The sequence below is a fragment of the Thermobia domestica genome, chromosome 6, assembly GCF_964235325.1.
Source record: "Thermobia domestica chromosome 6, izTheDome1.hap1.1, whole genome shotgun sequence".
NCBI lineage: Eukaryota > Metazoa > Arthropoda > Insecta > Zygentoma > Lepismatidae > Thermobia > Thermobia domestica.
The window spans coordinates 38,708,542-38,728,070 of record NC_137459.1 but is presented as its reverse complement, the minus strand read 5'-3'; the positions used below and the strand labels follow the sequence as shown (position 1 = coordinate 38,728,070).

At 37.1% G+C, this 19,529-nt stretch overlaps 1 protein-coding gene across 1 annotated transcript in view; it reads right to left on the bottom strand.

The window, feature by feature from the left end:
• Positions 1-3,504: 3,504 nt before the first annotated feature.
• The window catches only part of LOC145687949 (uncharacterized), a 137,956-nt gene continuing 121,931 nt past the window's right edge, over positions 3,505-19,529 (bottom strand). Inside the window, exons 14-17 of the mRNA XM_081761542.1 lie at positions 16,698-16,930; positions 12,785-14,003; positions 6,292-6,395; positions 3,505-3,793 (exon numbers count right to left, since the gene is read on the bottom strand). Of these exons, the coding sequence (XP_081617668.1) occupies positions 3,790-3,793; positions 6,292-6,395; positions 12,785-14,003; positions 16,698-16,930 (1,560 nt within the window). The 3' untranslated portion in view covers positions 3,505-3,789. The remainder of the gene's footprint in view (positions 3,794-6,291; positions 6,396-12,784; positions 14,004-16,697; positions 16,931-19,529) is intronic.

Below are 19,529 nucleotides of genomic sequence, written 5' to 3'. Positions count from 1 at the left end.
CACATGCCGAACAGTATTCAATCATTCGGCGGATATTCTACGATTGCTGTATCCCATTCACATTTTTTACACGCGTCACCTCGGATGATAGAAATCTATACCTCCAGACAAGAGGACCTATTACTTGCTATGTTCCGAAATTTTAAATATGTGCTGTTAAAAGTGTTGATGACACCGCTACTAATCTCCATTTTTTGGTGTGTGTCAAAACGAGGTTTAGGTCAGCTTCTGAACCATTTCTTACAATTTAGATCGATCCAAATGCAATTTATTTTGATAATCAGTTAACCAGTGATAGATCATGCTACTTTGACTCAGAACCTTAAGTAAAGTTCGTTTTTACAAAAATCACAAGCAGAAGCGACCATTTTAATAAAAAGGAACCAAAACCATCAACCAAGTAAAATAAATTCTTTACTTTAATGAAATTTAGTTGAAAAGTCAGGGATGAGTAGTTGACGGTATTTCTCTACAAGTGACTATATTGTCTGATATCCAACCTGTGCAACCAAAATGACCACACTAAAATTTCCGCTTACATGACGTAGGGACGTGAAACCTGTGAAATTATACTTACAGACTTCTTAGGTGTGACTCTACTGTGTTCTTACGAAAGAACATGTGTTCATTTTTGAAAGTTTCTTTTCGAACTATCAATTACTAATGAAAATAATTCATTAGTTCATAAACACCCCAGGAAAAAATATGAGGTGTGTACTTTATTGCTGAATAAGTCGTTACATCACCCGGAAGCGAATTAGGGCGTTGATTTTCTGTGACATGCTGTCATTGTGGAACGAGATGACATTCATATTCAATTTGGTTCATTCCTTGAACTGGTTTCGCAGAGCGGCGAACGTAGGGGGATGTTGATATGTCCTCTTCACGGCCCATTCCAACATGTCCGAAGTTTTCTCAATAACGTTTAGATCAGGCGAAGTGCGGGCCAGGTGAGATATGGGATGTCCACCTCTTGTTCAACAAATTATTCCCGCACAATCCTGGTTCGGTGAACGGTGCAATTGTCTTGATACTGGGACCCTGGGATGTTACATCTCGCAGAAACTGGAGAAACGGCAGCACCTCAAGCCTTCATGCGGTTGGGCCCCTCTATCAAGGGACCCCCACCAGCATTCGAAATATACCCCCACAACATGACACTACCAATTCCTTTTGTACAGCCCCTTTGCACATACTAAGCTTTGTAGGCTTCTCTGGCCCAGATCATTACCCTGAAGGTGCCGTCATTGGAAGATAGGCAGAACTAGGATCATCTAACCAGGAGATGCGTCGCCATTGGTCTTTAGTCTAGTGGTAGTGATCCTGCATCCACGACAGGCGATATTTCTTCTGTGTAGCATTCAGCCTGGAGCGTATCCTGGAACGCGACTGATTATGCCTACACCATGCAGTTCTTGTCGCAAGATTTGTTCAGAAACTAGACGACTTGATCCCGCATTATACTCCTGCAGCAGTTACTACCGGGCTTGGGATACTTTAGGGGTCGCTAATCTCCCCAGACATCTACGGTCGCGCTCGGAAGTGATGGGATTCCTGCCACTGTTGCTTCGAGAGCATTGATTTCTGCCAGACTTCCTCCACTCTGGTTGGACAGTATTGACCGAGGATTCGGACACGTTAACAAACTGTGCCACCTCGCGCAGAGCATGCCCATATTCACGCCTGAATATAACGGCTCCTTTTTGCCACTCAGTCACATTCTTTCTTCACCCCATGGCTCAGCCTGTAATGAAGTGATACCACATCAGCATGCACGTCTTACCAGCCGCATACTGTCACAAATAACAAACAATACTCACACTTGCGGTATATACAAGCATATTGCTATGCCAAGCCATTTTCCACAAGGCTCCTAGAATGGCCACACTTCATAATATTTTGTCTGAGGGCACTTATAAGAAAAAAAAAGTCTAGTCTGTTCTTAAACAATATTTGTCGCTTTCTCCCTTTCGTCATATGAATGATGATACTGCAGTTGTTCCGCAAAACTTAATATAATGATGTTCCAAAATTTAAATTGACAACTTTACGACAGAGACCGCAGGCATAATCTGTCTAATATTAAGTTGATCCGAATTAGATCTATGTCAATTTGACTTAAGTTTCTCATAAAATAAGTCATTGAGCGCAGCGTTAGTAAAGCTATTATGCGTCCATTTCAGTTTTGTTCGTTCATAACTGGAGAACTGAAAAGCTCAAGATGTCCGTATTATACACAGTGATGGTGAACATTGATGGAAATATATTTTGAGCTTAGTATTAACATTTTTTGTAAACTTCGCCAGTACTCTTTTCAGGACTGTATTTTCAAAATCCTTCAGGAATATTTTTTTAAATTTTAACTTGAAATAAAAATTTCAAATAGCTAAACAAGATTATTATTTTCTTGGTTTATTGTCATTAAAGGATAAAACTAGTGACATTTTAAAGAGAGATGGGAAGCAACGATATTCTGAACGAGCTTGTACTTCGTAATAAATACTTAATACGACCATTTAAACATATAGCCCTGTCATTCCCAACTGCAGTATATATGACATAGACGTGCGATTTTACAAAAACAGAGGGAGACATAATAAGGAAAGCAGGAGAGAAGATGACGTAGGAGAGAAAATATTGTCAGCGTACGCATAGTCATGAATCCACCAGTTGTGCATCTGCAAAACCATGGATTACACTATCGATGCCCTTATTTGTCCGCCACCACTGTCTTTTGTCAACATCCCGTTACCTGCCTCCTCCTTGTTCTCTCATTGAGAAGGCGGGAAACAAAATGTGTCGCTACAGAGCATTCACCTGGAAATGATTCCATACACTATCACAAAATAAAGAATACGAGAAACAGTCAAAAATTTCCTGGAATGTTGTAGTAGTTTTGGCACTTGTGACATAATCATAATGAATCTTGTACAGTACACTCTTCAGGTTGCCTAGATATGAATTTAACAAGCGCGAACAGGTCATAAAAGGCAGTATATGAGTAGTGTAGGTGAACGAAGGAGTGTGTGATGATCAGTTGGCACAATGTCGCAGTTGGAGTAACGCAAAAACATCAAGTTCATGTGCAAATTGGCAATATCTGGTTCTGAAACTTTGATAGCCTTAACAACAGTTTAGTCGCATCGATGTTTGGTTCTTCCCAAAGTTAAAAATGGGCCTCAAAAATACCAGTTTCGCCACCATAAAAGAGATCAAAACCAAAGCGACGGCTGAACTTTGGAAAATACCAAAGGAGAACTTTTGTCGGTGTTCCCAGCAATAGCAGGAGTGTGAGGCAAGTGTGTGTTCCGAAGGTGCCTACTTTCAAGACGATTAAGTAAATGTGTACTTATATTCTGGTAATAAAGACTCCAAGGAACTTTTTGATTGTCCGTCGTATTTTTAATGCAATTCTTTTAGCATGGTAATATTTAATAATAAAGTATTTTTATTTTTTTGAATTTTCCTGATTTTATTTTATTTTTTTTTTTTTTTGGTACGTAAAATGGTATGAAAATACAATAATAATTTTAAAGTTGATAAATATTATAATAATAATAATAGTAACAATGACAATTTACTACTTTGTATATAATACAATACATTTGAAGATTTATCATCAACATAAGTAACGTAAATTAAGAATTATTATAAAATTACATAATCTTGATTAAAACTACACAACAAATATATACATATTTATAACATTATTATTACTTCATCTTGCTATTCCTTTCATAGACATCATAGACATAAACTACATTCATTCACGATGATCGCTCTACTTCATTACCTGAAAACACGGAAAAATTAGTTATTAGTTTCTTTAACATACAAAATTATATCATTTTATAAAATTTACTGTACGTCAGAATTCACGAAACAGAATATTGTATGTGCGCGAATATAGGCCGCACCTAAACTTTTGACACAAGATTATAGAAGACAAGTAAATCTCGAATATAGGCCGCACTACTAAATTTACGAGAAAGTTCAATTAGACAGTACTTTGAGTTGCATCTCTATCTCCTTCCGCTTCTTCAACTCTCGCATAACTAAGAGTGGCTCATCACCAACAGGACAGGTTTCGCGTATTGAGAGGTCTGGTGACGTGACTATTTTAAGGGACAGTGTAAGGAAATTCAAAGTTGATTTATTCGAGAAAAGTTGATCATTTGGTTTCTGAGTGACGATGGGAAAGGAGCGTACTGGTTACACAGCGAAATTTTAAACTTCTCAAGTTATCAGCTATGCAAAGGAATACGGAAAGCGGGAGGCTGAACGCAGATTTCGTGTTGATGAAAACAACTTCGGTGGTGTGCAAGTGAAGAGAAACTTTTAAATAGTTCCAAAAGTCTGTGTTCATTTCGAGGACAAAAGTGCAAATATCCAGATGTGAGAAAACATTTGCTTGATTTTGTAGCTTAAAACAGAAAATGTGGATATGCTGTTACAAGTGAAATGATTCAAATTGAAGGCTGCAAAATAATACGTGTACGTGTCATTTTGAAACTGATGATTTATGATCTGAGGGGAACTCGATTATAGGGCGCACCATGATTTTTCAAGCCAAAATTTAGGAAGAAAGTCCGGCCTATATTCGCGTAAATACGGTAATTTAGTTCATGCCTATAGTAATGTACAGGCCACCTGAATTGACGCTACTTTCAAAAAATATTAGCTCGTAACATACACAGTGAAAAAGTGACTGACTGGACCGCGACTCGAACTCGGGACCTCCGGCATACCGTGGCGATGCGTTAACCACCACGCCCCCAGTCCGCTTCCCAGAACAGCCACCCACTCTACCACTCTCGAGGTCAATGCTCTCCACTCGGACCACGTGAGTTGAACAGTCCGCAGCAAGAAACCTGCAACATGAGCATGTAACTTTGTGAAACTACGCCTAACAGCGCAGGGAATCAACATAATGTCTAAGTGGCACGAATCACTCCAGGAGAAACCTCGGCGTCCTCCCCTGCACACTTATTTTGGACCAAAAGATTTCGTCGTTTCACAATAAACGTACATGCTCATGTTGCAGGTTCTTTTCCTGCGGACTGTACCACAGAACCCTGCTGTGATTGGACAAAGCTTGTGTCCATCCCATTAATACCTATATGAAATCACAACTGTCACAGATGCTCAATATATGGAAACAGGGACTGTCTAATTCTCATCTATGTTGAAAATTTGATCGAGATTCAAGAGGTATGAAGTCACAAACAGTCACTTTCATTTATATATAATATCTATAGATTAAACAAAAATTAGAGTTTTAAAGTTCATAGTAATTTGAGCTATATCTCATTAATCACGGCGCGCGTGTTGTCTTGCAACTGTCTTGAAAACTTAGATAATAGTATACTTCCGTATCAGTTTCATGTTAATAGGCAGTAGCATGGTTGTCATTAACCCTTATCCGCGCAAGACATTTTTGTAACGTAAACGGGCAACCGGGGCCTGTGAGGCCCAGTATATATTTTAAGTGCAGAATATACAAAATCAATGCCTATTGTCACTTACTGTTCAGACTAGTCTAGAATGTACCGGTATATATTTTTGTCAAGTAGCGAAACTTCGTGTCACGCTTTTGTAAGCCGACCAAGCAGAATAGCAAATCCGGTCCAGACATTTTTGTAACGTAAACGGGCAACCGAGGTCTGTCAGGCTCAGTATATATTTTAAGTGCAGAACACTCAAAATTCAATGTCTGTTGCCGCATACTGTTCCGACTAAAGGTTACAATAGTCATGTGTTCAATATATAATTATGTGACAATTTGATCTAATATTTGACAGGAATTTCACTAAAGATTTACGGGGCCTCCTAGGCCCCGGTTGCCCGGTTACGTCAGGAAAAGATTTTCAAATTAAAAAAAAAAAAAAAAAAAACTTTACCAACTCGATATGTTCATGATTTTAACTTCGACGAAAGATAGAAGAATTCAGTATTTTATGTCTTCGAAATATGTATGGTTATTGAGAAATTTTAGAAAAATGAAGCTACTGGGCCTGGGAGGCCCCGGTTGCCCGGATAAGGGTTAAACATTTATTTTTAAGATTCTATAAAAAATGTTTTCTTCTCAATTTTCTCGAAAAATACCCATGAGTTTTTACCCTCATCTACATGATTTTGTGCAGCGCCATAAGATCTATCAATTGGTATGTATAATCTTTGGACATTATTTTATGTTAAACGCTAATAATGTAAAACTTTCATCACGTAATGCTGCACTCGTACTCACAAACTTAATGCTGATATACATATATGAAACCATGGTTAACTTACTCTTCTGGAACCATTAAATTCATTAAAACTTCATCTATTAACTCATCCAATTTCTCTTCATCTCTACGGATGAAAAATAATTCACGGTTTTTACCAGCCTTATCCTGTAAGAAACAATATAAGAGGATAGTTATTCTACAATATACCTGATAAATGAAGAAGACTATTTATGATTATAAGTATACTATATACTGCGAACATACATCGTTACAAAGTTAAATTCAAAGTCTATATTTCTGTGTTCACCACTTCATTCTAGTCAAACGTTACTAAAAGCATAGTATGGATACGTGTGATTCTTTGAACACAAACACCATTTGTACAGAAAAAAATGAGGCTTTTCCAAGTATTGTAAACAGTACAGATATAAGAAAGGATAAACATATTCAGTCATATGATCCGTGGTCAGCACATTGGCTGCCAATTTCATCATTTCTGGTTTTGGTTAGCTGATTAATTTAGAGTTTTGAGTCGCATTCAAGACCGAGGCTATATGAGACGTGGACCTATAGCTTAACGAGAAAACCAAACCACATGAGCTCCCACTGGGAATCCAGCCCGGATCTCCAACACCAAAGGTGCGTACGCTAGCCATATAACCACTAGGAGCTCTTATCTCTGGCTTTTTGAAACGCTTTACGCAACTTATTCAGTAGATCCAAAATTCATGCTCCTCATCAGAAGCCATACTGAAAACTACAAGTGCTAACCATTTCATTATACGGAAACACGAGAATGATGTGAGCGAACTTATTTTCAGCTTAACAGCATTTATACTTAAATTATCTATGGAAACTACAACAGATGGAAGACACTTAATTCTTAACTGAATAATTTTAAGAAATGTAGGTGTTGACAATCACATTTATTATTGTTTCCTTAGTACAATACGTTTCACAATCATCGAGGAAAAGTACTATTTATTCTTCTCTTAATATAATCACATAAATTTAGTTTAATTACTTACATCTTTCTTGCTTAGTTAGTTTCAATTTTAACGCTCTTTTCAGCACGGAGACTACACGATACACGGACTTATATTTTAATATGGGCCAGATCAAAACTATACAATTAAGAATTTGAACATATGCAATATCTTCATAACATGTCAACTCTACCTCCAGTAAGTTCGAATATTACAAAAATAATATACTATCTAAATAAAGTGTTATATTTAAAAAAAAAAAAAAAAAGATGTTTTAGAATAAGTCCAGATTCATCGTTGAATTCTTTCAAAAGTTTTGCTTATGGATATATATATATATATATATATATATATATATATATATATATATATATATATATATATATATATATATATATATTGGGGAACTATAGACGTTATTAAAGGTTACAATCTTCGTTAGAGGCAAGTAAGGCTCCTGACGGGGCTCTATACCCTCCAGTCCGAGACTGACCCCATAAAAAATATGCACTAAGTTCTGTCAGAAGAAAAATACGTAGTTTATACTGGAAAATCGTCTTGCATGTACATGTGTAACCTTGCAACGTGAGGTTGATTTTACCCCCTTTTACCCTTCTTACGCTAGATGGGTTGCAACCCCAACAATAGGATAATTTCTGCAAGTGGAAAGAAGGCACCTACCAAGTCTCATCAAAATCGAATAAGTTTTACGAGAGTTATCGTGAACAAGTGGACGGACAGACATACCAATCGAGTCGAATGGTAAAAGCTTCGCTAACGCTTGCTTCAATGAGACGTGGATCTACAGTTAAACGTGAGATCCAGATCACCTGTACTTCCAACTGGGATCGAACCCGGGAACACGTGCAACTCTTCTGCAAAACAAAGTACTCGTTCACATCCACGCGTGAGCCTTCAACTATTTGAGGACCCGATTTATTAGTCAGATCTTTTTACAAATTAATTCTAATCAATAAATAGGACAATATACACGAGTAACAGAAAACTATGTTTTAATCAACGGGGTTTTCTTTATTAAAAAAGAATCAACAATGAATTACACATGTGTATATTACGTGGAGATAGCTAACGACCTAGCAACACTATAATATCACTTCTCATGAGATCAGTTAAGTCAAGCAGTGCGGGAGCGGGTCAGAGGAAAGATGGGTGGCCGTTCATCCTCAGAAGATAGTGTTGGCATTGCGTCGTGAGGATAAATAATTAGCTACTTTAAAAAAAAAGTAGCGAACTCCGTTCTAGAATGGCAGCATTAACGGCGAGAGAAGCCGATGCGCTGACCACTAGGGTGATGACTTTTATGCAACCTCATTTCCCTGTATCGTAATTTGATGAACTTTCACTCAAGATTAGCAAAAATCTCACTTTCAGGACGGTATGATGAAAAAACCTCACGCACAAAATGATTTTAAAACTGTTATTTATCAGTTTTTTTTTTTTGCGCCAATTTTTAAGTCACTTTAGACAGATACAAAATTGATCATAAGCTTTAGAATCACGTATATACAATATTGTATTAGTAATCAAACATACAAGGAAGTCAATTATTCACTATAATGTCAGTAGACAGGATGAATCTCAGTGGGAGGTTGCCCTTGTTGCGACAGGAGTCACACAAATCTTACAAAACTTTGATGGCACGCTCACAGCACTGGTTGCTTCGGGCAATGCTAATTGAAGATTCATCTTTCTGGTGGGTTTTCAAGCATTTGAGACATGTTGGGTAGTCACTCAAAGCTGCAGATAGTTCATCAACATCTTCGGCATGGAATAATCGAATGCTGTACCATTGGTCAATCCATAAATAGGAAATGAATGAACAGATTTTAAGCAGCCTGTTCCTGGTTTCAGGCATCAGAATAAACGCAAGAAGGGCTAGAATGTCACAAGAGTTCCAGCGTGCATTGCTATGTGGGGAATCTGTTGAAACTTCACAAAATGGATGTCACTCCTCTCAGTGAAGTGACGGAAGACATGAGTGAGGTAGTAGAAAAACTTCGTCGTCTCTCCAGCTGCATGTTTCCTGTGTCTCAGTTTTACCATTGCTTAAGGTTGCTTTCAATTTATCATATTTGCTCACCAAACCGTATATAAAGAAGTACTCGATGTTTGGTAATTTAGTGGACCAATGTAGCTCATCGTCCATGACAACACAAAAAACGCGATCCAGCACAAGGTGACGGCAACTGATGAACTTGGGTTTGGAGTAACCTTTCTCTTCAAACATTTGCTCAAGCCGAACAACAACGCCCTTTTTCTTCTTAGTATTCATACTTGTTGTATCGGCAACAATCATAACAATTGATCTCCACAGGTTGGACTCCTCTAACACACCCAAGAGTCCTTATGCCATGATTTGAGCTTTTCCATCTTTCAGTTTAAGCTCAGTCAACTTAATTTCTTTTGCTTCATTCTTAAGGACTATGGTCAGATATTCAAAGCCATCAACGCGCTTGCCTCAAAGTGTGTACTCGACTTCTCCAGATGAACCGTGCTCACCAAGTGTTTCTTCACCTGAGCAGCTTTCGTGTAGATAGTCTTGTGTATTGCTGACTGATATGGGGTTGGGATTTCAATACCCTCACCAAAAAGCTGGCGGCATACTTCTACTGCTCCTCGAGACGACAGCTTTGAGCTTGTAACAAGACATCTTGCAATGCGTGTTGAGTTACGCTTCTTTCTGCTCGTTGATGCTTCATTCTCATTCTCCCAAGGACTCTCTTCACTGTTGTCGGATGAGTCCGTGCTACTTGCGGAACAATAAGGTGTTGCTGAGGTGGTAAGTGTCGATACAGTAATTTCCATTGCCTTCCTTCGCTTGGATGGATAAATGGTCTTTGCAATAGCAGGTTTGCCAGTGGAATAACCAACCTGACCTTTACTTTCAATTTGCAGTTTGTAGAGGTCCTTATTCTCTTCGCACACCCATTCGCCTTTCACTTTGGTCACGTCAAACAGTTCATTCAATGAATCAAAGTTTTTTTTCCTGCAGCGCTCAAACTCTTTCAGAAGGTGTGCTAATTTTGCACAAATGGCTTGATCAGATATATGCAGAAAGTTCAATGTTTTGGTGGTTTTTCAGGGGTATGCGACTCCATTCACTCAAGGGAGCTTCATAAATTGAAGCCTTGCCTCTTCTTGATAGCGCTGGGAAGTGGAGTGAGTTATGTCCAGGCTTCCTTCTTGTTCTCCGTGTTAAAAAACTCTTCTTGTACTACATGTTGTCTTCTACTTAGAAACTCAAATAGAAAAGGAATTAACGTATATATAAAATACGTAACAAATTAAAGAAATTGTTATTGGAGTTTTTATATATTTGTTTAAAGACAAGCAAATAACAATTACACAAAATAAAAAAGGAAGGCACTAATAAAATATTATATGCTCAATTATAATAATAAACTCTGGATATTTCTCCATTTAACTTCTACTTTTGGTAGTCCAGAAAGGGTCAGCTAGTAATCAATAATAATAATAATAATAATAATAATAATAATAATAATAATAATAATAATAATAATAATAATAATAATATGTCGGCACAAGTTAGGTTTACATATAAACAATGTTAATACAGGGTGAGCACAGAAACAGTCCCAGGTTTCAAATTAGTGTAAATTTAATATGCGAAGGAATATTTTACTGAAATTTTGAACTCATAAACTCAAAAAGTTTTTGTAGCAATAATTGAAATCACAAACACTCGATGTGCGCGCCACCTGTAACGCGGGAAATATCGAGGCGGTAATCTAGCTCCAACCACACGTTGTGAAGCATATCCGGTGTGATGGAGTTGACAGCATCACTGATGCGTTCTTGGAGATCGTTCAGAGTTGAGGGTAGTGGAGGTGCATACACTTTGTCCTTCACAAATCCCCACAGAAAGAAGTCATAAACAGTGAGGTCAGGTGATCTTGGAGGCCACTTGCAAAGAACTTGATCATTGACTCCAGAGCGCCCTATCCATCGGTTTCGGAGGTTCTCGTTTAGAAAGCTGAGTACAGCACGATGCCAGTGTGGCGGCGCTCCATCTTGTTGTAGAACGAAGTCGTCTATCTCTGCATTACTAAGTTGCGGAATCAACCAGTTACGTAGCAATGCTAAGTAGCTTTCACCTGTAATTGTTTGTTCCTGAAAGAAGAACGGACCGTGCATCCGACGCTCTGATACTGCACAAAAAACATTGATTTTCGGTGAGTCACGTTCCACATTTACAGTTGCATGAAGATTCTGGGTTCCCCATATCCTTACATTGTGTCTATTCACCTTTCCACTTAAGTGAAATGTCGCCTCTTCGCTGAAAATGATTTTCGTCAGAAAGTTCTCGTGGTCCTGCATGAAATTTTGCAGTCTCACAGAACTCACGGCGCTTTACCTTGTCTTGTGGTTATAACTTCTGAACCAACTGCAGTCGGTACGGGTAACACCGCAAACGCTTGCGTAAGATCTTGCTTACTGTTGTTTGTGGCATCTGCAACTCTCTGCTAGCTTTACGTGTAGACTTCTGTGGGCTGTGTACGAAGGCTGCTCTTACGCGCACCACAGTTTCCTCGGAGACTGGACGTCGCCCTGAATGTCCTTTTCTTTGATCACAAATGCACCCCGTCTCAATAAACGTTCTATGTCACTTCACAATGGATTTGTGTGTGGGTGGATCAGCATTAAATTGTCGTTTGAAATCACGTTGCACTCTCACAAAACTGGTTGTTTTTGCAAATTGTAAAACGCACCAGCTTCGTTGCTGTGAGGTGAACGCCATTTTCGATGTTACTGCCCTCTAGCTTCCCTGGTCAGAACTAGGATTCTGAAAAGATAGATGGGAAAATACTTTGAGTTTACTGAGCTCTGTACAAAATTTCATGTAAATATTCAATTAAATGTTAATTATATGGCACTTTAAAATCAGGTACTGTTTCTGTGCTCACGCTGTATAATTATATAAAATGCTAAAATGGCCAACATAACATTTCAAAGTGGTTTGTGCGTGACCTTTTTCAATATTTGAATGGAACAAATGCAATTTTAGTCATGAATAGACAAAAGTTCATTCATTCGTGCTACAGGCAATTTCTGAGAAAAAAAAAATATTCAGAAAGTCATCACCCTACAGACCACACATCATCCCAAAGCCATGAGTGCTACAAGGCGGCTTATGGATTCCGGCTTCCTGAACTGTTACGTCAGTTTTTTTTTTTTTTCTTTTTTAAGTTCAGCTTAATTGGAGCTTGATTTTGACAATTTTCAAACGATATTGTGGCATTCCATGTACGTTGATGATGTTCGGTAAAGGAAAATTTGTTACATTTTTGTATAGTTTAGCAACACATTTCAATACCAAGACTATAGGACATATGGATGTACAGTCTAACATGGTATCTCAATATGTGCTCCCACCGAAAATCGAATCCAGGTAAAACACAACAAAGATGAAAGAGTAACCATTTAGCCACAAGAATGCTCTAAACTATCATGAGAGCAAGATATATGCCTACAATGTAAAAGTACACACACAAAAAAATAAGATTTCTTCCTCGCATAAGGACTTACCTTAGTTTGATCTTGACTTGCTAGCTTTGTTGTATCAAAATTATAATTAAAAGATTCCTCCTCTGGGATTGACAGCACAGGAATTGTATCCAAATCAGCACTGCAAATAATCTCGCTAACATTCAACGTTTCCTCACTGCATTGGTGGCTATATCCATGTTCAACGTCTGGCTGCTCTTGTCTTGCTGGCTTCAACGAATCAATATCAAAAATTTCATTTGGGAAAGAAAGTACAGGAATTGTATCCAAATCAGCACTGCAAATAATCTCGCTAACATTCAACGTTTCCTCACTGCATTGGTGGCTATATCCATGTTCAACGTCTGGCTGCTCTTGTCTTGCTGGCTTCAACGAATCAATATCAAAAATTTCATTCGGGAAAGAAAGTACAGGAATTGTGTCTAAATCAGCACTTGAAATAATTTCGCTAACATTCAACGTTTCCTCACTGCATTGGTGGCTATATCCATGTTCAACGTCTGGCTGCTCTTGTCTTGCTGGCTTCAACGAATCAATATCAAAAATTTCATTCGGGAAAGAAAGTACAGGAATTGTGTCTAAATCAGCACTTGAAATAATTTCGCTAACGTTCAACGTTTCCTCACTGCATTGGTGGCTACATCTATGTTCAATGTCTGGCTGCTCTTGTCTTGCTGGCTTCAACGAATCAATGTCAAAAATTTCATTCGGGAAAGAAAGTACAGGAATTGTGTCTAAATCAGCACTTGAAATAATTTCGCTAACGTTCAACGTTTCCTCACTGTATTGGTGGCTACATCTATGTTCAATGTCTGGCTGCTCTTGTCTTGCTGGCTTCAACGAATCAATATCAAAAATTTCATTTGGGATAGAAAGTACAGGGATTGTATCCAACATTGCACTGACGTTCAATATTGTATTGTTGTGCTGATGGCTAAACTTTTTCACGGTTTTAGCCTGATCTGGTCTTGTTGGATTGCTATCAGCATCACAACTTAAACGTCCTTCTGGAGACCCTCTATTCAGTAGTGGTACTGAATCTGTATTCGACATCCTTTCGCTTATGTCAAGTGCTTGATAACTAGATTTTTCGTCGTATGTATTTGTACATTTGTTATTACTCGTGCTTGAATCCGTGAAGAACTTAGCCATTTTAGCAACCAACTCACTGCTTGTTACTGTAGATGATGTTGACTTTCTCTTCATTCCACGAATTTCACATACGGTGCCCAGAGTTTGTCTAGAAATGAAAAGAGTTAAGCACATTAATACACACAATAATTAACACTATTGTTAAACACAAGTATGTATTAAGAAGTATATGCGAAGTACTTAATTTTGATATATTCTGTGTAGAAATCACCGTGCAACTTGCAATTTCTTTATTTTTATTTATGCATATTTCTGGGCATTACCGACATCAATAGCCACTTATGCCGTCACGTATGAGGATGACGTTCCTCGGGGAGCACACTATCCGGGGAAGGGGGAAAGAATGCAGCCTAGGGCATGTATCTTAGGTACCATCCCGGCATTTGCTTGGTGTGAATGAGGAAAACCCAGGAAAAACCTCACTCAGGATGGCTGGTCTGAGAAAGCTGTCACACTTTTTCGAACGAGTGTCCCCACAGGGAATTGAAGCTGGGACCGCTCGCACCAAAAGCGAAAGCGTTATCGACTACGCTACGCGAAGCCAGATAACTTAGTGGCATCTTCATTGCAATCTATATTAAAGATGGTGAGTAATGCGTCTGTAACTATGTTGCAGCTCCAGTATAGCATAAAATTTTGTAACAACAGCATGTGTGACATGTTTTAAAGGCTAAACTGAACAGCAAAAACGGTAGTGATCTTCCACACAAGTCAAGAAACAAACCGTATTCTAATACTGTAACTTAAGAAAGTAACTTAACGCTATTTTTGGAAACAACTTTATGATAAGTTTACATTAATAGTTTCTCCATGGGATTTCCCTTAAAGGACTCTCTGCAATAAAGATAAGGTATTTTTTTTTTCTGAAGTAATAGGGAAGTGACAGCACTGACTTGATTTAGATACTAATTTAGTCACGAGAATTTGAATTATTGTGTAGTTTCAGAGTCCGTTTGAATTACATAATTCATTAATGAGTCCTGATCTATTACAGACTTGGGAATCAGCACTTAAAATTTTAAAGATTACAAATGAAAATTAAAAATTGCACTAAATTTCGATATAAATGCTTTTCACTTAGTATGGTTTAGATGTTACTCGTTGAAAGAAGTTAGTTTAAATTAATAATCAATATTCTTTTCTCTACTTTGAAAAAAGTAACGAAATCTCCTTTCGTCTTCTCGTGTGTTAGGCTTACTATCCACAAAGTTTAACTTTTTTTACGACAATTTAACAAAAAGACAAATAACCTGTATTTTTGTTCCATCTCCACAAAAGAAATAAAATAAATAAATAAATAAATAGGAAATTAAGAGCTACAATTTTTTCATCATACGCTATTTTTGGATCAAAATATCCAATATATTTCAGACAAAAGTTTTCTTGTAGGCCTTATATTTGGAGAACTACATACTACAAACCAAAACTATAACTTAACTCAATATGATCTGCTTATTCCGTAGAAAATACGGAAACTCGATTTAGGGGCTGTTCAAAAATTTTGTGGCCCTGATCCAAAAACTAATTATTGGTCAAGATCTCAATCTTTTCTTGCTTTTTTTCTTCTTTTGATTATTCCTAAAATTCTTGTTTCTTCTTTGGTGTGTAATTAATTAAAATGAATTAAATTTTCCTTATTTTAACGATTACTTTTCGTGGCAATTTTAACCATTATTTATTACTTCTTTCCTCACTACAATTTTTGCTAAAATATTTAAAACAATTCTTTAACCTTGAAAGTTTCAGTAATTCGGCTCAACGTAAGGGCTTACAAAATACATGTAGAAAGTTAATATTATATCTCTATGTACCTAAGTCCATACTACTCTAGATTCCACCAACACTTACTAATTCGACTATCCAAAGCTAGAGGAGGCACAAATAATAAAAATAGTTTTAAAATAAAGTAAGACCTAGCGATATTAAGTTAAACGAACACCACTATTATAGTTAGTCATACAGTGTAAAGCATCACCAATGTACTCTCATATATTTTGGTTGGTTTGGAGTTTAGCTTCCTGTTCAGCGCGGAGGCTATACGGTAGGTGGACCTATAATTTAACGGCAACCCGAACCACATGAGCTCCCACCGAGATCGCAACTGGGTCTCACGCACCGAAGTAATGTACGCTAAGAACACAGCCACGAAGGAACTTTACTCATATATAGTATGTCCGTATACAAATATAAAAATACACTTAAAAAGAAGTCTTCTTTCTTAGCATTCCTCTAGTATTTTTTCAAATGTTCAGAATTAAGAATATATCATCTGATAGTAAGTTGAAAGTACTGATATAAATTTAACGATATAGGTTCAGCGTTGTTCAAAAATTGTACGTAATTACTCGAAATCTTAATTTGAAAGATATTTTATTAAGAATCCGATTCTATCATGTTCTGTAATTGAAATCTAACTATCTACATATTATTGTACGATTCGATTTGCACGTTAGGCCAGTTTCTTTGAGTTATACGCACAAATACTATATACAACACTTATTATTATCGAGCTCCTTCATGGGTTTATGGTTAACAAACGCGTCTTCGGAGCGGGAAACCCGGGCTCAATTCGCGGACGGTGCTCATGTGGTTCAGAACACACGTTAAGCTGTAGATCAATGTCTCATACAGACTCGCTGCTTAACGAGACGCTAAACTCTAATGCCTCCATGCAACATTATAGTTATCATTACTACTTTCCCTACCACACACATACACATAGTGTTATCTTAAACAACAATAACCAAAATCTTTAATTGAGTTAAAGTGTTTAACTTCTTACTGTGAGACAGGAAACTTCGTCTTTGGTGGTGCTTCAGTAGTATTACAGTTTGGCGTATTTGATGGTACAGCGACACATTTTGGTTTCGGCGCTGATGGAAAGCGAGAGTCACTCACTGATGCATAGCTAAAGCTATTGGACAAGGATTTAACTTGATTTTCCTCCTTTTTCAGGTCTCGGTGGACATAACCACGTGATGACGAGGCTTTGAAGCATCTGCCACCGTAAAAAATCTGGTAATAATAAGAAAATAAATAAATTAAGGACGTATCCAAACAAACAAACAAACAAACAAACATACATACATTCATACACACACACACACACACACATATTATATATATATATGCCTCAGCTTGTCATAAATTCAAGCAACATCGTCTCTAAGAAAGGAAAGGGTAGGCTCTTGTTTAACCTTAAAACGAACGCCAAAAATTTGAACGAAATCGTAGACGCTCATGTTAGGAGCCCTGATGACACCTCTAATTATCACCGAGTTATGATTGATATATCGTTGAAAAGCTTATAGAACACATATTCCAACGAGACAACATTTTCGGAATTCCCGCTCTATTCGTAGAAGAAGAAGAAACAAAAAGTCCTCAAAATGTGAAAAAATAGAATTTGGGGAGCCCTGGCAACCCTTGCAGTGACCTACGCTGACAAAATGATGCTAATATGTATGCAACACACTTGTGACTATAATAATTTTTATGAGTGCACCTCCAAGGAGGGGAAAATGGCCCCCGAAAAAAAAACACGAACCTTACCCTTCCCCACCGTGGTGCTACCTCTACATACATAAAATGCATAAAGGCGGAAGCTTCATCCTTCAGGAACACATTGGTAGCAAAATTATCTTTCTAGCTTAATTAGGAGCTGAACTATTGACGTCAGTTATGTCAATGGATGTTTAAAGGTTAAGGTATAGTTACGCATAGAGCTTACTTACTTTCGGTTAAAATTCACTTATTTAATGAACAAAATCCTAGATACAACTTTGAAAAACAAGACGGAATAAAGTACGAAAATTATTCAATGAAGCAAACCAGTATAAAAATATACAATAATGACATGACAAAATTAAGTTTTACCAGTTACACAAATATTACTTTAGTACAATTATATATATTAGTCGCTCTTTGATCCGGCATTCTACGGTTCAGCACATTCTATAACATGGCACCGATCAAGCCGCTTACACTTTTTTCTCCCGATGAATTCGGTGATTTATTGATCTCCACCGTAAGGTAACGCCACTGCGCTGCCCACAGGTTTAGTATGGTCAGTGTTTATCGTGACTGTTAGTTCACATTTCAGTACAGTGTTTCCTATTTTCTAACGGGTTACATATCACGTTAGCATAATATTACAACTATATCCATACGATCTGCTGTACTGCAAAATATTTTCAAAGCCCAGCACGAGTTCTTCAAGTGCTAATAAAATTAATAAGGTAAGCATGTGACTCTCACCATATAGCAAACACTAGAGATAATTAATTGTTCTTAAAAGGTGAAAACAGAGACTTCATAATACATGCTTTTAATATTGATTCTTCGACAATTTATCATATTACAAAATGACGAAATACACTGTACAGTAAGATATTTATATTATCTATACATGTTCAGAATATGCAGAAACACACAAAATAAGTGTTTTAATTGTGCATTTTTATCTAAAGCGATTTACTTTTGGTATTCCCGTTAAAACTATATTGACGTTCGATCTGAGAAAATTGCTGAGCAAGTAACATTCTTTTGACATAAGGCGCTCTCCCTACAATACTATCTTTTGCAAAGTTTAATTAATTCTGCATAGTTTTACTTCCAAAGTGAAATTTGCAAATATTTAAGTTTGTTTACAAGTATTATTATAAGTTCCTTGAACTTTATTTCTGCATTGGTATTCACTTTCCAACATTAACTTTTCCCCTTAACTTACTAGTACAGGAACGGAAGAATTGTTTCGCCCAAGGAACACGAGAGGAAAAATGCATCCAACTCTGTTTACGTGATTTAACTCCACCGAAAGACCTGCAGCTTGCAAGTGCTGTCTAGAGGCAGGCGATTGTTTCAAGCAACCCACTGTTTGCTAGAAAACAATCTTGTGTTCGAGAATAAGTTTAGTATTTTTCGATAGAGATGGGAAACAATCACAAAATTTCCTTTCGTGGAAACAGAAAAACAAGCAAATGTAATGTTATTTTATTTTTTATTGTAAAAATGTAGGAAAAGTTTAAAAATTTAATTTTCAATAATGAAATCTGTTATAATCACAAGAATTTATATTTCACCAAGATGTTTATAAGAAAGCCACATTTAGAAACAGAAATATACCCAAAACGGATATTCTACTTTCACAGAACTTAAATAAAAAGGTCTTCGTGACCAGAATGTTATCACAGTTACAATGAAACCTATAAATAGTGATGGTTTTCTAATTACTCACTCTTAGTCTTAGTCTCACTCTACGACATGGCGCTCAGTAACAATGGTGTCATCATCATTACACTTAGCTTTATTTGGAGCAGAAACACGATTCTGCCATTTAGAATATTTAGGATAGATAGCCTACTTTTGTCTTTGTGCAATGGTAAAAAATCATAGATTGAATCTCAATATTTTACATATAATGGTGGCCTGTCTGAGAGACTTTCCGTGGCATTGGACATGAACACGTTTGCCTCTGTAAACACAATGTTGCACCTTGTATCGGTTAAAAAATAAATAAATAAATCTTTTGTACTTACAAAAGTCCTTTCATTTTCAGGTATTTGTCCTCCTCTCAGCGTTCTCTGTTTATAATATATGTATGCAGCATTGGATA